The sequence below is a fragment of the Orbilia oligospora genome (genome assembly GCF_000225545.1).
Source record: "Orbilia oligospora ATCC 24927 unplaced genomic scaffold scaffold00006, whole genome shotgun sequence".
NCBI classification, from domain to species: Eukaryota; Fungi; Ascomycota; class Orbiliomycetes; order Orbiliales; family Orbiliaceae; genus Orbilia; species Orbilia oligospora.
In genome coordinates, this window is record NW_011645563.1 from 883,534 (window position 1) to 905,542 (window position 22,009).

At 46.1% G+C, this 22,009-nt stretch overlaps 6 protein-coding genes across 6 annotated transcripts; 3 read left to right on the plus strand and 3 right to left on the minus strand.

Moving 5' to 3' along the window:
* Positions 1-87: 87 nt before the first annotated feature.
* AOL_s00006g281 (uncharacterized protein) lies at positions 88-1,844 on the plus strand (the record flags this gene model as incomplete). Its single annotated transcript, XM_011119590.1, has 4 exons — positions 88-265; positions 337-606; positions 672-905; positions 967-1,844. 4 exons carry the CDS (start codon positions 88-90, stop codon positions 1,842-1,844), a joined length of 1,560 nt encoding a protein of 519 aa, XP_011117892.1.
* Positions 1,845-2,578: 734 nt separating this feature from the next.
* AOL_s00006g282 (uncharacterized protein) lies at positions 2,579-4,673 on the plus strand (the record flags this gene model as incomplete). The annotated part of the gene is made up of 2 exons (XM_011119591.1): positions 2,579-3,117; positions 3,179-4,673. The coding sequence occupies 2 exons, from the start codon at positions 2,579-2,581 to the stop codon at positions 4,671-4,673; spliced, it is 2,034 nt and encodes a 677-aa protein (XP_011117893.1).
* A 301-nt stretch (positions 4,674-4,974) lies between these two features.
* Positions 4,975-8,099, minus strand: AOL_s00006g283 (uncharacterized protein; the record flags this gene model as incomplete). The annotated part of the gene is made up of 7 exons (XM_011119592.1): positions 4,975-5,204; positions 5,274-5,671; positions 5,747-5,965; positions 6,016-6,842; positions 6,898-7,120; positions 7,248-7,632; positions 7,712-8,099. The coding sequence occupies 7 exons, from the start codon at positions 8,097-8,099 to the stop codon at positions 4,975-4,977; spliced, it is 2,670 nt and encodes an 889-aa protein (XP_011117894.1).
* Positions 8,100-8,773: 674 nt separating this feature from the next.
* On the minus strand, positions 8,774-12,136 carry AOL_s00006g284 (uncharacterized protein; the record flags this gene model as incomplete). Its single annotated transcript, XM_011119593.1, has 9 exons — positions 8,774-9,620; positions 9,682-9,858; positions 9,930-10,383; positions 10,439-10,553; positions 10,613-10,833; positions 10,901-11,017; positions 11,103-11,268; positions 11,347-11,429; positions 11,509-12,136. 9 exons carry the CDS (start codon positions 12,134-12,136, stop codon positions 8,774-8,776), a joined length of 2,808 nt encoding a protein of 935 aa, XP_011117895.1.
* A 1,602-nt stretch (positions 12,137-13,738) lies between these two features.
* On the minus strand, positions 13,739-15,246 carry AOL_s00006g285 (uncharacterized protein; the record flags this gene model as incomplete). The annotated part of the gene is made up of 4 exons (XM_011119594.1): positions 13,739-14,549; positions 14,617-14,726; positions 14,841-15,132; positions 15,188-15,246. 4 exons carry the CDS (start codon positions 15,244-15,246, stop codon positions 13,739-13,741), a joined length of 1,272 nt encoding a protein of 423 aa, XP_011117896.1.
* A 3,678-nt stretch (positions 15,247-18,924) lies between these two features.
* AOL_s00006g286 (uncharacterized protein) lies at positions 18,925-21,249 on the plus strand (the record flags this gene model as incomplete). The annotated part of the gene is made up of 5 exons (XM_011119595.1): positions 18,925-19,133; positions 19,238-19,748; positions 19,821-19,939; positions 20,004-21,134; positions 21,189-21,249. The coding sequence occupies 5 exons, from the start codon at positions 18,925-18,927 to the stop codon at positions 21,247-21,249; spliced, it is 2,031 nt and encodes a 676-aa protein (XP_011117897.1).
* Positions 21,250-22,009: the final 760 nt, after the last annotated feature.

The following is a 22,009-nucleotide window of genomic DNA, read 5'->3' on the forward strand; positions in this document are numbered from 1 at the left end:
GCTCACGCGCCCGCGAGGCCATCCCGAGCACAGGACACACCCGCACCATCTAGCATCTATGCACATATCCCTGATGGTTCGATAGAAATGTCTCCTCTACCTCGAGACGGGAATGACCCGGATCATAGCGACGCCCGCGATGATGACGCCCTCCTTGGGTCCGATAACGATATTGAAGAAGCATCCAAGTTAGTGCGTGGAGAGCCAGGGATTTGGGTTTGGTTGCTAGTTGTGAGCGCCGGGATATCAGGGCTACTGTTTGGCTGTAAGAGCTATTTGTATTCCATACATGCCGGTGTTAACACTTTTAGAGATTTGACTAAACCACAAGTGTAGATGATACTGCAATTATAAGCTCCGCTCTTTTACAGCTCGCGAATCCTCCAGAGTCATCCCCGATACCCGCCCTGACCGTGGCACAGCAGTCGCTGGTCACTTCCATTACATCCGTATCTGCACTTATATCGTCCCTATGTTCGGGACCAGTATCTGAGTATGGACGAAAGAAAGCTATATTTGCGGCTGCGGTAGTGTTTATCTTAGGCGCTGTTTGGCAGAGCTGGGCTCAATCGGTCCAGGGGCTTGTCATCGGGAGGTTTATAGTCGGTCAGTAGTATAAATGGCTGTTGAAATACTGAAGAGCGAATCTGACCTAATATACTTTTACATAGGTCTGGGAGTGGGCGCCGGGAGTGCTGTGGTTCCTATGTACATTACAGAACTATCTCCCGCCCATCTACGGTCACGGCTAAATACTCTCAACACTGTATTCATTACACTTGGTCAGATTGTGGCATATCTGATTGGTTATTGGTATTCTCGGACACCGTTTGGATGGCGTCCCATGTTCCTTCTGGGTGGCGTCCCAGCTGCTGTTCAGATAGGACTACTATTCTTTTTGCCTGGTATGTATCTATCGCCTGACCTTATACGTCTACCGAACGGAGCTCACATCAGGTTACACAGAGTCGCCCCGGTGGCTAGTTCAACACGGATATGTTGAAAACGCTACATCAGTCCTTGCTCGCGTGTATGGGATCGACCAAGAGCAGTCAAACGTGGCTGACCGGCGAATGCTCTCACACCTCGTGCGCAGCATCGAGCGGGGTGTGAGGAATGAAACCGAGCTTGCTAGCACATCTGCCAAATGGAAAAATCTATTCGGTAAAAGAAGCAACCGACGAGCTCTTCTCATCTCCGGTGGCCTCCAGGGCTTCCAACAACTATGCGGTTTCAATGCTCTGATGTATTTCTCAAGCTTGATATACGCCATGCTCGATTTTAAGAACCCAACTTTAACATCATTATCAGTCGCAGCTACGAATTTCACTTTTACGTTAGTGTCGTTGGTATTGATACCCAGAGTTGGGAAACGAAGATTGCTGTTGTATTCGGTGCCACTGATGGCAGTCGGCCTTTTAGTCGCGGCATACGGATTCAATAACCTACCGACTCAACAAATATCCACGGCTCAGAAAGAGAATTCGGCCACCGATGCCGAACCAGCAGGCGCATCCTCGTTTTATGCATATGTCATTTTGTTCTCGACGACATTTTATGTTGCATCCTATGCATCAGGCATTGGAAATGTGCCGTGGCAGCAGGCAGAGTTCTTCCCAATGTCAGTTCGGTCTTTGGGAACTGCCATCGCCACAGCATGTAATTGGAGCAGTAATTTCATTATCGGGGAGACATTCCTAGGTTTGATGGACAAAATGGGGGCAGTCGCTACCTTTGTGCTTTTTGCGATCATTTGCGCAGCGGGGTGGGTTGGGATATACGTGATATACCCAGATACAGAAGGCATGAATCTCGAAGAGATTGAAGCATTATTGAGTCGTTAGAGTCGCATACATGTTGGTAGAATCGATTCAGAAATTCAAAGCTTACTGCTTTCCTTCTAGTACTCTTCCCACCATATCACATAACCTAATCGCGACTAACTATCACTCGCATCAATCGAATCGAGTTGCATGAATGCTAAATATACACAGGTCCTCGATAGCCAATGGGAGCCAACAGCGCCCAAGGGAGCGGGCCATGACGTCGCAGCCGAGAGATGCCGGCCCGGCGTAAACCCGAACAGGCAATTGACGAGCCGTCCCAACCCCGCCAACAACACGGCAACACATTTTCCTGCATAACGCGCACATAAGAGCTGCAAGCAGGCTAAGAAAGCTCAAGATTCTTGGTTTCCGCCGTTTCCGATGATCTGACAGAACTTTCATATTTCACATACTCTGCCCCCATGTCGCGTCTACTCCTCACGGAATACGGATTAGTCTTGTCCCCGGTTCCTCCTTGACGGTCCCGTCTGCTCGCGTGACATTCTGCCCTTAGCGTAGCTTGGTGTGTCTTTTTTCCCACTTGCTTACCATATCCTGTGTGCCTGGTACCTTCTTTAGCTGGCCTGCCTGCGGAATTCCTGTGTGTATTGGTTACTCCTCGTAGTATTTCAGTATCCAGCGAAAAAAACCCGGTGTGCAGAGCCTACGGAAAGGTCCAAAAAGGGAGTGGAAGCAGTGGAGGACTACCAGTTCAAAGGTTAGAATAGTTTCGCTAGTAGGCAACCGTCGAGATGACAGGCTATGCGCGTGAAGATGAAGTCGCATCAGCAGCTGATCTCGAATCCGGTTCACCGCCGTATTCAAGGTCAGATTCCCCTTCGCCTGATCAACCTCTGATTTCCCGTCAACCTCGGAATGAGAGAAACCGTTACAGAGATGACGACGACAGTGCCCCTCGTCAATCAATTGATTCATACCAATATAGCGACGACATTGAACGTCTAGAAGGGGACTCACAACGCTCACGCACTCGGTATTATAGTACTACGACTTCCACGAGTTTAAGATATAAGTCGAAGAAATATACATCCGCGATAGCGAGATGGATAAAAGGACCGGTTCCACCAGAAACTTTGAAAATAAACCCAATCTTCCCAGATATACAAGCAATTCCTATCAGGATCCTCGATAATCTTTGTCCTAAAAAGCGTACAAAGATTATTGCCTGGTTGCTTGCTTGCGCGATATGGATTACCGCGTTCGTTCTGGTCGTTCACTATTCATATTTCGCTGGAGATGAGATGATGTTGGGCTGTAGTACTAATCTCTGGTGAGTACAATGCTCTACTGTCAATACTGAAAAAGGTATTTAACATGGTACCTGTAAAAAGGTCGAAGAATAGCGGATGTGGAATCAACGGCATCGATTGTCGCTCTTTCGCTAATTCAACCTTTAAATTCCGTTGTCCAACCGATTGCGGCTCCGCCAGATTGTTGGAACCATACACTGTTGGTACCCAACAACTTAACTACCAATCACTGGTCGTGGGGGGCGGCCTACCTTCACTAGGAGTTGATCCAGAAACCCGGTACTACCGCGCGGACTCCTTTATTTGCCTTGCTGCCACTCATGCCGACATCTTACGACCCAACAAAGGAGGATGCGCGCGTCTTCGCAAAACAGGGATGCAGGCCGCATTCCCAGGGTCGATCTCCAGCGGAATAGAATCTGTTCCGTTTGACGCACCATTCCCGTACTCCTACACGGTTGAAGGTCTTGAAGACTCTGAACCCTGCACCGACCTCCGATGGACCGCATTTAGTGTAACTTTGGTTTTCAACATTATCATATCCTTGTTTACGACAAATCCCACGGTGTTTTTCTGGACTCTTTTCTGCAGTATATTCTGGGAAGTAGCCATGGCAGGCGACCCGCCAGGTCATGCCAGTCCATACGACCTCATAGCTATTGGTGCGACCAGGTTCCTACCAACGGCATTTGCCGCATATGTTATAGAGCGGATGGTAGTTCGTCGTACTCTTCGAGATCTGAATGCTCAATTCGAAAAAACGGTTTTATGGGTCGGTGCCTGTTGGTTCGGAGCGTTGAATAACTATACCTTTGACAAATGGATACCGATCTCGAGACTCACACCGCATGACTTAAATCAACAACCCGGAGCCAAAGCTGCACTAGCAATTATCGTCATAGTGTTGGTCGGTGTAGCTGTATTCCAGGCTCTGCATATCAGAAGGGAAGGGAATATGCAAAAATATCTATGGTTCTACGCCGCCGTTGCCGTCGGGTTGGGATTACTTATCGCCGTTCCTGGTGTGAATTTGAGGATACATCACTACATTCTATCACTGCTTTTATTACCTGGAACGAGGATACAGACACGGCCGTCTCTTATTTATCAGGGGCTATTGATGGGATTATTCATCAACGGACTAGCAAAATGGGGCTGGGATGGAGTTCTACAGACAAGTGCTGAACTGAGAGGGGACGCACTTCTTGGGAGCATATTACCCCAAGTCGAGAATGTTGTCGTCATGGCTGGAAACGTGACGATAGGATGGACAACTATCGAGAAGCCCTGGGACGCAGTCAGCGTAATCGTCAATGACGTTGAGAGGTACAGGGGCAGCGAGAGTTCTGTTGTGTTACAGCGGCGGACTATAGGGGAGATTATGCAGCAGAGTCTTTGGGATAATCCTGGGACCGAGAACTTGGCCGGGGACCAAAGTCCCTTCGGGAACGAAGAGGTAGAGAAGATGTATATTCGGGTAGGATACGTGAGAGGCAGTTTTGTAGGAGACTACACGAGGGCTGGAACGGTGTTTTCGAACGGTACTTGGGCTGAAATGGAAGCGGGTGCTAGTTGAGGGCGTTTTGCGGAGGGTAGTAACTTGTCTGGTGCCCACCAGATCAGTTATAGCCTTATGCTTTGGGATCTATTAGCGGTTTGCGATCGTTTCTCTCTTGCAAATTTCTCTTTTTGATATCTTATATATATAGCCTTTCCTTCAGATTAACTACGTAGTTTATAAAATTTGAATTTTTGCGGCGAATTTTGATTATGCTCGCGAGAGCACGGGTCTCGTATTCACGAAAACCCATCTAAATTTTTCACTCCATTAACCCAGTCTATATTATACCCAAAATATTCATATATGTGAAATTCGATTACAACAGTATCAAACCGACATTATCCGTGAACCCAGCTCCATTACCATCTAGTGCCCCAACAACAACTTTTTCACCATCTGAATCCTTCATCCAGCTTGCCATATTTTGAGTCCCAATTGTTACCAACCCCATTAGCCAAATATTACTTCTTGAAGAGACTATATCACTCTTCCTGTCTCTATCTATTGACACCATTGTTTGCTGGCATTCCCGTTTTGCAATACAATCTATAAGGATACATTAGTACCATAGTAAAAAGCTGAAGACAGCGTAGTCTAGTCATAGGTTCAACTCACCAGTACTGTAGTTTTCAAAGAATGAATATAATCCGGCACCGAAGGCAAACACGTCCGTCGAGTTCAATATTCGCAGTCCCCAACTCTTCTCACACATCGAAACCTTTTCCTTTGGAATGTCCGCACCGCCACAAGTTGCTTCAAAGTCTGGATCAAAATATTCTGCGACGGGTGCGAAGGGCTGTCTAGCCCGCGGGTTTGACTGGTAATACGGTGTTTCAGTTTGTATAACACCCATAAATATGTTTTTGGCATTGGCGAGCTGATAGTTGTATAAAACGTTGTGCTCGACGGCATGACCATACATCCAGACAGGCCCTAACTCGGCTTCACAAAGAAGGCCACGTCCGGTATAGATGGTTATTTGTTCATGCTTTGGGGCGTCCAGGTCGTGGTCACTAATATCCTCTTAGAATTAGCTCCGGGTCGTGATTGTATACGTATCATAACACTGGGCTTCGGGGGAAGGGTACCTAGTCCAAATCCACATATTTTCCATCATCAAGCTTGCAGTTTTACCGATGTGTAGCAGCATGAAAGCGGATACACAATCATCATCAATCTTAGGGTCGACTTGGTCGTCTGGCTTTTTCGTGCACTTTGGAGCTTGTAGGTTTGTTCCTTCAGAACCTCCTACCCGAAAGTGGACATCCCACATGCCGGATACATTTTGTCCTTGAGGAGATCTCTTTCTAAATTAGCCGTAGTTCTTGAGTACCTCTCCCATCAGAGCGATTCTTACCTAATATTCCACTCCATAAGAATGGCACCAGCGGCAGGGCCCTGAGTTTGGAAAAGCATATCTGAAATTTCGACAATACCTTCCTCGCCTGACTTCCCTACTAGAAACAATGGCTTCGGATTTTTGACATCATTGAAGAAGCTACCCGAAGACATTATGACACTCCACGTTTCCCCAACGATATAAGTATTGGGAGGTACGTAGATCGTTTGTGTAACCCGATAGACACCATAGTCGAAGAATATAATCTTTTTCTTCTGTCCCGCTGGTGTGTTACCATTGGCACTAATTACCTCCTGGATCGCTGCGGTATCATCCGCCACACCGTCTCCAACCGCTCCAGCTGCCCTAACACTAACAAACCGACTGGGTACAATATGTCTATAAAGCGGTCTCGGTCGCTCTAGAATCTTCCCTGTCGCATCTTTCAAGGCCGCCGGGATCGCATCGACGGTTTCATCCGCAACAACGTTGATATCGCCTCCCTGAGGAAGATGGTCCGAGTAGCCTTTCCCATGACCCCAGAATGGTATCGTCGTATTCCGGCCCTTTTCGTTACCCCCGAATATTTCCTCATCGTTCCAACCGGACACCGTAGTTTTAACACCCGAGATTACAAGATTTTGGATGACAAGGGTGCCTGCGGCGGGAGGCTTCGATTCCTGGGTACGAAAAGTTTTGATCGCAATATCTGTGTTTTGGATATAACTATCAAGCAGAAGAACGGAACCGGTGTGTATGTCGTTCGGCCCACCGTTGCTGATGTCGATACCGATACCACAGTCGTGTATCTTGATAGATTTTAGAAGCCATACCCAGTCCCAGTTCTTTGAAATTGTTAGCACCACACCCACATATTGCATATCATACAAAGAATCTTACCATGTAAATTGCAGTCTTGCAATTGTAAAATTCAAGATTAAGGGTTGTGAACTGCTGATTCCCAAAGAAAGCACCACAATCTCCACCATAGAACTTTAATGACGACAAAAATCCACCGGATCCGTTATCCATAAATATACCTCTTTGCTTTGTATTCTCTCCGTCGTGCATTTTAAAGATCACGTTATAGATCGAGGTCGCCTGGGCCACCTGGTGGTGTATTCTCCTCACACGTTAGTACTTAAAACTTCATGTATCATTCCAAAGTCCAGAATCCAGACTCATAGGTGTCTATACCTAGAACATCTCTATGGCGGAACACAATCTTCCAAGATAATTATATAACTTACCCAACACCACTACTCGGATCCATCAATGTCAAATCAATCACAAAATTCCTTATCGCTCGGAAGAAATTATTCTGGTTGATATACCAATTCCTCCCGGGCGGGTCGTATGGGTCCGTGTCGACAACCGCCCACCCGTTAAAATTCTTTGACGCCAAAAGAACCGGCAAATCTAAAGGGTCTCCAACCAGTTGTGTATAATATAATGCCACAATTGGCGCCGAAACTAGATATTTCCCGGGTGGAAAGAACACTAGTGCTGGTGATATGGTAGAGGAATCACATCCCTCACCACAGCGCTCACCCGCTGTTATGGCTGCATTGATAGCTACTGTATCGTCGGTGACACCGTCTCCTTTTGCTCCAAAATCGAACACACTCCGAAAGACTAAACTGGGTTTAAGCAGTCAGTTAGCAATACTATAAAAAAATTACGGGATTAAGTCTTGCTATTGGAATTTATATACCTTGATACTTTTTATCAGAATGATAAGGTGCAACCCCCCTATGCTCCATATTTGCTAACCAATAGTTTGTTTTACCAGGCGTCGACGTCGGTGCCGCCTCAAACACCGTTGATAGCGTTTTAGTGACATCAACCTCGACTACCGTCGTATGAGGCGCCGGTACCGCGACCGGAAATTCCGCATTGGGTGTCTTAACCGTCCCAAATATCTTGTACTGGTAGCCCTTAAACCCACTGCTCTGGTATCCATAGTACATATAGCAAATTATCGTGCCAATTGTTAAGATCGTGTACAGACGGACTCGCGTGTTCATAATTTTGGATGGAGGATTGGATACATCGGATTCTTCGGCATCACTGTAACCGCGATGACGACGGGAGGCGTCCATGATTTCGGACGATGAAATGCCCGTCTATTAGGCCTGTAGAATCATCAATTGCAACGATACGATACGAAGACTTGTACAATGGAGCAGATGAAGAGCGAGTCCACATTCCTCGGGCTGGAGCTCAACCATCAGGGATGCGTGCTTGGCCAAGCCGGGAAGTCGCACGGCCGGGGTTAGCCGATTTGGGAACACATTTAAATACCACAGCTGCAACACTTCTGGATCTGCCGTTGTAGTGTAGCCTCTAACCTGCCCAAGGCACTGAAATTCAAAGCCCCAAAAAGCTTCATTTTCCTATGGAACTGTCTTCAAAGTTCTTAAAAACTATTCAGGTACTTAGATATACCCCACAAGACTATTTTACACTAATCCTAGTGTATTCGAATAACATGGATTTGACAATTCGTCGTGCAAACTTAGAGCTTCTAACCGTTTTCATGTCAAAACAGTTCTACAAGAAGAGGACCGGTTTAAGACACCGCCACAAGACCTCCCGAATACTGAACGTTGTCGCTATTCGCTCTTGCCAGGCCCTCAAATTCACAAACTCCCTCCCCTTCCTCCCCAAAACTAGCATACATTTCTTCTTGCGGGTGTCTTTTTGCTGTTTGATTTCCCTTGATCGTTCCCCACATCATCTTCAACGCCTTCCGCAGGGTGAACTTTGAATCGTCCTACAATTCAAAGGTATGTGTCTGGGGAAAACCAAGATAGATCCTAGTATGAGTCTTCTTGAAGTTTCCGGTTATCGACTCGACTATAATTTCTCGTATCGTTACCTCATCCGGGTTCCCCACTGACAAGTACTCGAACCTTCCATCTGTCTTCAAGGTCAATATATTCAAGTCAGGGTCAACATGTGCAGAGAGGGTGATCATCGATATCTTAGATGAAAATGTCTTCCCATCGTCCAAGTGGATATCGCCGTTGGCTTTGCCCTCAGAGTCAAGGTATATCGCAAGCGATAGCCCTCCGTTTCTAAAGTCAACAGTCGTCTGTCCCGACTTATTATAATGCATCGGAATTATAGACCCTCCACGGAAAAATAGCTTGAGATAGCAACTGTTAGGTTCTGAATCATAAACCCAAAATGAAATATCGAAGGCAATACGAACCGGAATTGTATCGAGCGGCGCAGATACCGTTCGCCATATATCGCTCCCAGAAGAAAAGACTTTCCCAGTCAATGCATCATACCACACACCCCTCGGAAACCAGGCGTTAACCTCCCTCTCGTTCGCACGAACAACCGGAAGAACCAGCAGTTTCTTGTTAATCAAGAAAGCGTCATTGCTCTCTTCATAGATTTTCTTGACTTCCTCGGTTGTCTTCTTTAGGGTGGGCGGATATACAGCCCAGACTGGTTGGACGACGCTGCCTCCACTCTGTTTAACTTTGGCAAATGCAGTATACCAGAACGGCAAGATCCTATAGCGGAATGTGAGATATTTTCTTGCTACAGTGGCGACAGCTGCTGAGACATATGCTTCTTGTGGCGGCGTGTTAGGCATATTGTGGTTCCTGTCCAAGCATTTTTGTCAGGAAGGTCAATAGTTGAAAAGTGGTTACTGTATTAACATACCGGCAAAATGGATACATAGAACCTAGCTGAAACCAGCGGACTAAGAGCTCTTCAGACGGGCCACCATTGAAGCCTCCAATATCAGCACCAATGTGTGGAATACCGAACATCTGCATGTTCAATATCCCGGAAATCGAATGTCTCATGGATTCCCAATGACTAAAGTTATCTCCCAACCTGTTTGACATTTTTGTTAGTATCACGTGGAGTTCCCGGCAAGTTTGTCAGAGTTTCGAGAGCATACGTACCATTTTGAAGCATATTTGCCAGTTCCCGCAAAAGCGCTCCGAGTCAAAATGAAGGGCCTTTCGTCTGGTTTAATCTCTAGCATCGAATTGTATGAAGTCCTGCAATTCAAATGCCCAAACAGGTTGTGAACGTTATACTCAAGCACCCCGCCATAATGTGTCGCATCCACCGAAATGCTCCGAGCGTGCAGTGGCCAGTTCACGCCACCATGGTTGACACTATACGGCGGATTTGTAAGACCTGCTGGTCGCGTTGGATCAAAGGCAGGTGGTGGCTCGGGTTTAGCCTCCCCTCGTTGCATTGCGTTCGGGTCGATTTCAACACCTTCAGCAGCGGCCTTGGCCATATCATCAACCGTTTCGGTGTCTGTAGGAATTAAAATATCGTCGATTAATGCACTTCCACCAGCTTCGTGAACATCTCCATTCGCAAAATTGCTACATTCATTCATATCTTCGCAAGGTTAGCGTAAGGACTGCCTACCATACTCCGGGGATATAAAACGTACCATGCCAAATACCATCCACAGGCAACCTTTTGAACCATTCTCTGAGCATTTCTGTCCAATATTGATGGATTTTTGGGTGGACCCAATCTGGGAAAACGACATGCCCCGGCCAGACCTAATCAACATTATCAACAGGTTGTAGTCATCTCAGGTATTACGGTTAGCTATACACACCTTTCCGACGAAGTCTTCCCCGGTGTTCCCGTTTTTAAGAAAAATATCCAGCTCCTTTCCGCGGGTCCAGGGGTAGTAATCGTCAACTTTGTTCTTGACACCAGGGTCCAGAATAGCTACAAGTTTGTGATTGTCTTTGTGAATCTCTCTTTCGATATAGTCGATAAAGGATGGGTACCTCTCTTCTTCGAGAGTAAAGAGTCGATATTTGATCATGTAGTCTGGTAATTGTTCCAATTAATTAGCCAATCATTCGTATCTCTAAGATCTCAAAAACTCTGCTCTTACCGATGTCAAGCCAGAAGACATCGACTGGGATGTCCACCTGCATACTCATCTGTCTGACCTCGTCAAGTTTCTCGGTGGTGGTGTAGTACCAACGGCATTGATGATAGCCAAGCGACCCTAAAAACCATACATCAGGATTCGCTTGATTTTCCGGTACATGGAAGGATTATTTTATTAATAGATCACGAATTCTAGAACTCACAATAGGGTGGTAGCTGAGGAAATCCAGTAACTTGTTGGTACTGCTTGACAACGTCTTCGTAACTTTCGCCAAGGAAGACAAAGAAGTCTACGATACCCCCGACGATTTTATAGGTCATGACATCTTTGGTATATATCATATCCAATGCATTGGAGTTGTGCAGATACTGGTACCGCAGTTAGATATCTTGCACTTATGTTTGGGCATAGGTCTAGATCTCAGGATCAATTCTACGGGGACTTACGATACCGAAGGCTTTGCCATTGTGCATTCCAATAAACATCGGCATACTGGAATACGAGTTTTCATGTAGCGGTGTTTGAGCGTCTAGAAAATATCACTTTTCGTTAGAAAACACTCAAATGCTATAGATACCATTTGGATTGCGGGTAAGGCTACCACGTACCTCGAGACCAGAATGCATATCTATGCCCAGTTTCACGGCAAAACGGCCCAACAACTTCCCCCATCCCGTATACAAATGTTCCTTTAGGCAGCTTCGTCCCGATTTCGATATATTGTTCAGTGTAGGCAAGTGATATACCCCGAGTATCGAAGACTGGGACATTGTCCGACCTGCGGAAAATTGTGAATCCTGGGTCTCCATCATCGGCTTTTATTGAGACGTCGAAACCGGCGACTGCAGGGCGCTGTACTTCTGGGGGTATATCGGCTCCGATAGGAACATATTCGTCCGGGATCTCCCATCGCGTCCTGTCCGCATCTGTGATCCTAATACGAGCGATCTGCGTCGTGAAAGGCTCAACCTCGAGCTTTAGTCGTGGGACGGAAGCTCCGTATTTGGTAACGTGGGATTCCGGGCTTTGTAGATAAGCAGTACAAGAGCTAGCAGACTTGTGTTCGAATTCCTTCTGGAGTTTATATTCTCCCGAGATACGTTCATTGATCAAGGAAACTACTGGTGCGGGTTTTGCGCTAGATCTAGACTCGCCCTGAGAAGCATCCTTCTCAAGGACTGCTCCAGCTAGGCTGTCTACAACAGCCTGGATAGCACCGGTGCTTGAACTCGCCATTTTCAAGGAAGTGTCGAAAAAAAAACTAATAGCCTAGTTGATGTAAAATATTGGTCGTTCTTGTGGAAATTAAGGGACACTCGGGATCTGAACGAAGAAAGATTGAACTGGCCCTATTTAAGCTTCAGAATCAGTATTCCGCAGCATACATACTGGTCGTAATTGCAATTCAGGAGTTCAAGAAGTATACTTAACCTACCTGTTGAGACGTTGTATAGAGACAGCCCTTAGCGGGGATTCAGATCAGGATACAGCAAGAGAGTAGATCAGTATTGATCTAGGAGTGGACAATCCAGAACTTGATTCTCCAAAGGCCCGTTCCTTAGAAATACTTCATATATAAAAAAAAATATCGGCACAATTTGCGTCGACAGCCAATCTTCTCGGAGGGGGAATTCAAGGTTTTATCATCTGGGTCGCCAGCCTTGATTAATAGCTCGATATCTAGCTGGAAACGTGGCAGTTGTCCCAACAAACCATTCAATTGACCAAACGCTAATTGGTGGAAGGTGCCGAAAGAATGTTTTTATGCGGACTTCATGACACTGTTTCGATGTCTTCTGAGCTCGTCACATACGAGGAAGGTATATGCTGTGTGTTCTATGCACAAGTTCTCAAAGTTGTGCCCGTGCATGGGGGTGGGGCAATTCCGATATCATCATGGCTGCAACCTCGCTTTCCATCATCCCCGCAAAATAACCATTTTAGCCCCGAAAACGTAGATTTTCGGGCTGCAGAGTGCAGCAAACAGTTAAAGCATACTTGCGGGCGGTTTTCAGCAGCATGTGCCTTTTTTTTGTCCTTTCTCAAAGGGCAGGCGAATCGTAAGCTTTCCTCTCTGGAATGTTGTTTCTCAAATCTAAGACATCGTCGACAACAAGGATCGTTATCCAACCCTTGTTCGAAATTTCTTATCGTTGACGGAGTCTGGACGGCATCTCGCTAGTTCTTTCGCTTGGATGCATGAGGTCATCCCGCAGCCTAGGTTTAAGCCGAGATATTGCGAATCGACGGGTTAGATTCGTCCAAAGCCACGGGTTAGCTTTAAGCTTTCCCGACAAGATCTTAGGGTTGTGGAGTAATTGCTGCGTTTTCTAGGCCGTTAAGCTGAAGCTGACTGCCACAGATCCAAAACTTTATTGGCTGGGTCCAGAGAGCGTATCCGCAGCTGAACCGTTTTGAGTTAGGCTTCGTAGCTTCGACGGATACTTAATTACTTAAGTATTTAAGCTATCCGGGGAAGCTATCCGGTTTAGGGCCTGCCAAAGGCATTTGGAAAGAGCATCTACCCGACTTTCTTCCAACAGTAGTATCTCCTAGCTTGTGACACAGACAGTGCAGTCTTTTCGGGGCTCCAAGGTCCGACGCTGTTGGAGCCTAATTTTATAATTTAGAAGTCCGTGTTTGGTTCCGAGCTGCCTGGTCGTCTGAAAGGCGAATAAATTGTGCGAAGCTAAGTAAATTTATTAAGAAGAGAGGCTAAGTATCAAACTTCTCTTAAGATCTATACAATTAATTACGGATTTGACTAGAAACAGAAACGTCCAAACCTATTTACTACTGTATGCCAATCAACCCTGGGGACCCCACTCGCTAAGTCCTTCAGCCTTCACCAGAGTCTGTCTCTTCTGAGTCTTCCTCGAAATCTCTACATAAATCCAGCACCACGCCCCATCCCTGATCCTCGCCAACCAAAGACAGGATCTTGGCCCACCTTTCGTCTTTTATCATGCACCTGGTCCGCCAATTCGGGATCAGGGAGTTCTGTTCATTGAATATAATGGTGTCCCCGCGCACGCAGCCGTGCGTCAGTCTAAGGATAGCTAGTACTACTATCTCTGAGAAACGTTGCAGATATCTCCACCTATCAAACAAGACAGGATGAGTCATGTGCAGACTCAAGGTCCTAGATAGCACTTTAAGAATTTCCTCGCTCGGGTACCCAAAGTACGAGGAGCCCGCAGAAGTTGGATAAGGCTGGTTATATGCATGTTGCAGCTGCCCCATGCCATATCCAGTCGAGGGGGCCTGCCCAATCGGATCGTCCATCATTGTGCCTTGTTGGCGGAGTGCAAAGTACTTAACTGAAAAGCCTAGGGGGTCTTGGAGAACGAAAAGTGATAGGACGACAGAATGCAGCAGCCTCAAGAAGGCCGGTGGGTCGAACGGATGGGTATAAGAATTCGGTGAGGTTGACGGATAGATTTCGGCGAAATAGAATCTTTCCCAAGCCGCTAGAGCTTCTAGTGCTGTTCCCTCTACATAAACACCAGTAGAGTCCGGGCGAATTAACAGCCGCATGACCTCAGATATCCCGATGAATGCTGAAAAGAAGCTCGGGGCGCCCTGGGGCTTTGGTACATTGAATCCCATGTAATTAATTATGGGTGGCACGCCGGAGGCCAGGTATAGCCTATGGGCAACCCTTGTCAGCACATGGACAACCTATAAATGGCGTGGCGACAATAAGACATGCTTACCAGATATCCTTAGATACAAGGGCCCACCACAAGTAATTGACCGTGGTTCGGTCTTCGTCCGCCTGCTCCGGGGGACGGTTCCAATGCATCGAACATGCCATTCTTATAGCCTAATCCAACTCGGTTACCGCGGATCAGCAAGATAGTTTTCGGCTAATGAATGCAGATATATAAATGTATCGCTAAGGGAAGAGGGAAAGATCGATCTTGGGGTGCTAACTCACCGTCATCAGCTTATTTCCTGCCCCAGAGCCAGGTTCGTCAATGAAGAGACTCAGAAATAAAAGACTTTGAACATTATGGATGGATGGAATAGTAATCGCATTTTTATCCTTAAAGTACTTTCGAATAGACTCTTGGATATTGTTATCGGCTGCAACGTTGCTCGGTTCCGTAAAAGATAAAACCATGCGACGAACACTTTGGCTCAATAGAACACTGGTAGTATTCGAGATTTCCTTTGAATTGACAACTGGCAAGCAAGTGTCTAGGAATTCTCCGAATTTTGCCTTCGACCTTAAAAAAAAAGATTTAGACGATAAAGATAAATATGGTTAACGAGGATACTCACTGCTCGACAGGGTCTAGCTGACTAACTGGCAAGGGTGCCGCAGAATGCTTCCTACTCATTGTGAACCAGGTTAAGACTTGTTTGAAGCAAAATTATTTTAATTTTAAACTCCTATTTACCTTACTATACTAGGCCGGGATGAAGAAGAAGTAGGAGAAGTACTATCCTCCACTACAGATTCCCTTTAATTTTCGAGTAAGTTAGTTATAAAATCCACTCCACTCGCAACCGGCCCCATACGGCTAACAATAGATTCACTTACAATGCTGGCGGAACACTGGTGCTAGCATGTCTGCGATCTCTTGTCTCGGTGATTGGTAAGATAAAAGTGCAGTCGATGTTTAATCTTGCACAGCGCGTGCATCTTCGATCTCGAGACCCCGCTGCATCGAACGCAGATGCGCTCGGGCCATCTTCAGGCAGCTGGCACCTACGGACAGCACAGTTAATTTTCAAGGCTTCTACTTTTGTCAATGACGTGAGCAGTACGGAATCCTGCCGGCATCATGCCGAATGGCCCTATTGGTCCATATTTCGACATGCCGAGGATATATTAACAGGTATATAGCAAAGGATCTTTGACATACTTTGTTCGTAGCCTTCTACATTCTAAATTCCCCACGACCACCAATATTGTCAGCCGCTCGCCGTATATCTCCGACTCTTGGGCCTTTCGACCGTATCAAGCCCATCAGAGAGGACTACCCCTCATCATTGTGTTGTGGAATGTTGCACTTACGATCACAAGCCTTCTTTGCTTTCAATCTTTTGATCTTTTGTGGGCCTTCGGGTTCCGGCATTTGAACGGTCCTCAGTGATTAAAAAGTGAGGTAGCGTTCGAGATGTCGACTGTTGATAAGATATATTGGTAATAAAGCATGATATCGGAAAATTCTAGAAGGACCGTTTTCTTCGAGGAAGAAGGTTCTTGTTTAAATTTCAACGTACAGCAGCCGTCATGATCATGAATCATGTATATTTCTGGTTGGAAGAAACGTCGTCACGATTGTAATCCCCGCCCAGCAGCTCGCAGCTCCGTAAGCATCGAAACGTTGATTGTCGAGGCTCAAAGATAGAACAAGAAGGGGGGAAAAACGTAAACCATGCAGGACACCCAGTATATTTCCGAAGATAGGATTCCAAAGACGCTTTGATCCTTCTCGAAATTTATTCAACTTTTGATGCCAAATATTTTCGCGGTGTAATTTGTTGACGTCAAAGTTAGTCGACTCGCCTCCAGATCTGGTGCCTGAACGCTCGAGCCCAGCTTTGAAACCACGGTTCCTGGGCTTCGCGGAGGTGCCTGGATGCAGCCGCAAATGCAATTGATGTCCCGTCTGAGCACAAACTGGCCGTCTATAGAGACAGAAGTAGAGGTACTTTGTTCAGACGATCGCCAGGAACAATATTACCCGAGGAAACTGGAGAAGATATTGTGGAGAAGGCACGGCAGGCCGGAGGCCATTTGACCTGGGGTTTTGTGTGGATGCAGTTGGGCGGAAAGCTGAATGCAATGTTGGACAAAAAGGCTTGAGGCAAGCTTAACGAATTGCGAATTTAGCTAGCCCCGCAAGCCCGGGGTATAAATTCACATGTCGACATGTCCATGTCTGTGGGGTGTTTTTTCTGAATACTCAATTAAATTAATCCTCGGATGACATGGGAAGCGAGTATATTGCGCAGGTACTTAAGACTTACTTACATCCATACCCGGTCTCGACTGGCTATTCTATGCTAGTCATTTGAATCGTTGCTAATGCACCTTAGCTAGCTTTCGCTCAAATTTCGAGCCCGAACCCTAGTTTATACCAGGTTTCTCAGGCCACCTGGACCGCCTGACCCTTCAGTTGCAACCAGAGCTAGAACTGATTGAGGTACTGGCTTGGTAAAGTCGTAACCAGGATCCGATGCCAAAGGCGGAGCCGGTACCGTCAAGCTCATCGGATCGTGGAACGCCAATTAACGTCAGCTGGAATTAAGCTGCACATCTATCAGTTATACCAAGGCTTCTCACATTGATCCATGAAAAGTTACCCGCAGCCCAAAATTGAGGAGGTCATCTGAACAGTTCACGAAATAATTCAAACTCACATATCAATACTAAAATTAACTGAAAAGCTATCATGAGTGTGATAGAGTTTGCAAGCCGCATATGCATGTTCGCGTCGACTAATCTAGGCCAAAGCCCTCGTTAAAGTATACGCTAACAGGTATCCTAAGCACACTAGAGAGGCGAAAGTCCAAACGGTTCGTATCGACAGACTATTAAAGGAACTCGAACGTCTATACGGAACAAGTTAACAGGCACTGCCACATTTCCCCGGCTAAGTTACAAGTACAAGTCCATATGTGGATCGACACAGCGTGGTCTTAAGATCTTCAGCGGGGGGGAGTTGAGCACTGACGTCTTGGACTTGCATTGAGGAACTTTTGCGAAATTAATTGATTTCCCAGCTAAATTATAAAGCTAGCCGGTTTGATGTTTGGGCAGCTGGTCTCGTGAATGCTGTTGATATATCCAGCCGTCTTATAAGCTCCTAAAATAAGGAACTGACTCGATTTCAGTTGACTTAATTACTATGAATACATAAGTACTTACTGATTTCAATATATTATTCTACTATCAATCTAGTACTAAATTGGAATGCAAAGTGAGGAGATAATTGTAAGTACATGTAGGTTCGAAATGTGATATTCTTTTGCAATTGCATTGTAGCATGTAGCCAGTGGCCAGCCTCCCTCGTACGTGCTCGACACAAATATCGCTCCAATGCAAGGCATCGGATCCTAAACATGCCGCAAGACATCATCAATTAAACATCATCAATTCAATTAATTAACCGTCTAAAATGATCCGATTTGATGCCTCGATGCAATACCACCCAATCCCATATTATCCAGCCTGGCGGAGCCCGGCTCATGCCTAGCCATCGATACGCAATATGCTGCAGGAACAAGTTCCAGAAGCCGCCACTTCCTATGTTACACACGTTCCCAACAGTTCTTTTTGATTAAAGCAAACAAACTCTCGAGCTTAGCTGCAGGCAAGTCTATATATCCGTGGATAGGTGTCTATATTACAGGCATATAATGACATTTTCGTCTTAGATATCTCGCCAGGTACGTATGCAGTTTCAAATCAGCTGTACGTTTGGAACCACATCCACGTCAAACAACGAAAAAGTACCATAAGCCAAGAGCTACCGAGTGGAGTTTTGAAGCGAGATTCAGGAACAGCAATATATCCGTTATGCTCCATGCTGAGACTTTTTTTTTAAAAAAAAAAACTTTGCAAACGCAAGGAAAGGATGCTCTTCATATCAGCTGGGTCCAAAGCTGCGATGTTACTTAAATCGAAGCTATCTCGAGATGCTCGGATGATTTCTCCAAGCCTCCCTGCAACTTTGACGTTTCTCTCCAGAATTCCTCGTCGAAATACCTTTTGCCCTTAAGCCTTCCCCCCTCGCCAAGTAACATAACCAAAACGGCCCCGGGTGGAGATTTATAACCGCCCATGCAGCAGAGCACAGTGCACAGTCAGCGGTCTTGAGAGCCGACTCCACTTTCGCCGCTCCTACTCTGCCGTACATTTACAAGTTGACTGTGGAACTCAGTCCAGTAATCATTGCTGCCTTCCTTTTACAGTCCCCGAAAAATCCCCCGTTATACATTGAATCCCCATAGTACAAGCTCGGTGTCAAATGGCTCTAAGCCCAGCTTAACAATCCTACTGCAACATGGCCAACGACGGCGTACATACTGCCTTTGCCAGGGCATCCAGACGACGCTCCTGCAACGAATGCCGCACCCGTCGGACACGATGCGAACTGAAGAGCCAGCCCGATGGGTCCATGAAATGTCTCTGGTGTATTAAGTACGGTAAGGAATGCGATCTGCCGGACGACGAGTCTCTCCAGCAGAATACTCCAAGACCACCAAATGACGGGTTAGTATATATACCAAGATTCATAATTTCCTTAGTTTGTCCCCATAAAATGTATGTAAGGCAGGCGTGGCTAAATAATTCGTCTTAAAACCCTCTATGAGTAGTTCGATGATTATGAACGGACAAACGTCCGCTCATGCGGGCTTCCAGCTTTCCGATCAATCTTTTCTCCCCACTGAAGAGTCGAGAGAAAAAATCTTACGAATCCGTCAGAATATCACGGAAAATAACTATCAACCCTGGACAGATATTGAGGGCACGGACAAGTTGTACATCGACCCGCCGCTCGCAAAATATATAGAAAACGAACTCTTCTTTGCGAAAGTACAACCCTACATCCCAATAATTACCAGGCAGTATGTAAAGACAAACAAAATATCCCCACTCCTGCGCGCCGCCATGTACGGCGTGGCTGCAAGATTGAACGGGGTGCTTGTTTCAAGTCGAGACTTTGTCCACATTAAGCAAGTCCTACATGCACAGCTTATGAGGTTGATGAACAATTATAAGCCGTCTCTACAGGCATTGATGGCTTTAACGTTGATTCATCTCACTGTCGAGTTACAAACCGAAGGAATCCATGATACAGAAGCATGGCCGATCAGGCTTGGGATGGTGAGTAAATATCACTCATAGAATTTACCATTAATGTCTTTCGAAAGTTAATCTCAAGATGTACGGGTACAGGCAGTTCGGATGGCACTGGAGCTGAAACTTCACAGGCGGTCGGCGCAGAGCAAGTATTCAGAGGATATGCAAGAGATGCGAAGACGGCTATTCTGGGCTGTCTTCATCAAAGACCGATGGTATGTTCTCCGTATCGGAGATTACATTTTCCAACTAAGAACTGACATCGCAATTTTTTGCCAGGACGAGCACAGGAAAAGGGTATCCTCTAATGATATCCTATAATGACATCGACCTCGACTTCCCAGACGTTAGAAACCTCGATCCGGGTTTTGAGAACACAAAACATCACTTCTTCGTTGAGTTAATACAACAAGCCATTGTACTTGGTAAATGCCACTCAGTTGCATACCGCGCGGATAGATTTACACACGTTGAAAAAAGAGACTTCCGCGAAGTCCAAGATTCCATAGCAGAGCTCGAGAATCGTCTTCGCAGATTCCAGACAATCTGCAAAGACTATGACAGCCAAGCGACACTCGCACTAAACTACGCTGCACTTAAACTAATATTCTACTACCCTTTCTTTCAGCCAGCCAATGCCGAAGAGAAGGTCAAGGCAGCAGGGTTCTTGCAAGATACCGTAAAGGTTCGACGAGAGCTAGCTGAAGCTGCAGTCTATGCTCTCGGGTACGCAAGTAAAGAATTGGTCCATAGCTGTCCTGCAATATGGGGTATTGGCTACTATGCCCAAGTCCGTTGCTTTCTGGCAGCATTGAGCATCAAGCTAGAGACAGCCATCGATTACCCCCAGGAGCTGCGAGAGGAAGCCAACAAAGCTTGTGACAAAGTTGTGGATATCGCCAGGCACATGTGTGAGGAGAAGCGGTGGAGCTTTAGACTGATGTCTGGAACATTGGTACTATTCTGCGAAAACGTTGCCGACGAAAGAAAGAAGGCTCTATCGCCATCCATGCAAGACACTGGTTCGGATGTTACACTCAGCCCTCAGCAGACCGATGTCAGCTCTACATCATCACAAAAACCAATACGGAAACCAAAAAGAAGTCGAGAAGAATATCATCATCATCCCTCACACGAGATACATTCGCTCTCGCTCGATGTTCAAAGTGCGCAGAACTATGACATGCGCATGCACATGGCGTTCCAAGACCAGAACGAATATATATCTCCTGTGGACCCGTACGCCAATGCATATACACCTTCATTTGCTAGCGCCCCGATGGTCGACGAATCTTTCAACATGATGCCAGAAGGAGCAACGAATTATCCCATGATGACCAGTGATGGGTTTGGAAATATGAACAGCTGGGACATGGGAACTATGTTCCAACAGGATTTCAATATCTTCAAGTAGGTGTTTACTAGTATTTAATCATCAGGTGGGGTATCTAACATGTGATACAGCTGGGGAACAATGGAAGAATTCCACGATTCGAATGGGGTTCCGAAAACCCAATATCCCTGAAATTGTACATGCGAAAGCATTGCTACCGTTCTAGGCACATGCCGAGGCGGGATAATCCTCACGACCCTATTGCTCAACGCTGAATGTTGGCAGTTTACGTTCGTTGGTTCGTTCGAGCTCATTCCTTTTTAGCTACATCATGGTATCGGATCTGGCGCCAAGGTTCAACAGCATCAGTTGGGTTTTTTTCCCTCACATAATGTTTATATTTAGGACCCAAGATTCACAAGATTGGGTTCTTTGTCTTTGTTTTTCTTTCCCCTCACACGGGCAATGTTGGATGTAGTATGCTTACTATGTAAGTACGAAAGTTTGTACGACAGCGACGTTTTCGGTTATTTTGTAGTACGTTATATTCCAATCTCCTTAGGATTCTTCGCAATTGAAGAAAACGCCCGGGTTCAAGTTTTTTGTACAATTATCATGCAAAGTATTAGTAATTGACCCTCTCTCATGCACGTAATCGGTAACTTGGCCTAGCGAAGTGCATTGCGTCTAGGGTGGAGTTCTGTGGAGTTCCGGTTGGGATCCGAATTGACTGCGGTTCCGAATTCCCGTCAAACACCGACTAAAATAGCCCAATGGTTGATAACGCTATTGCTAACGCTTTCAGGTAAGGGACTTGGGGCAAGGCGGATATAAATCGGCATGTGGACAGCTGATTATCAGATAGTGATCCTTAAGTCTCAAAGCTAGAAGCTAAGTTCCTATATCCCTCCCCAGCTTCTTCAACTTGCATGCTTACGTAGATCCTAGAACG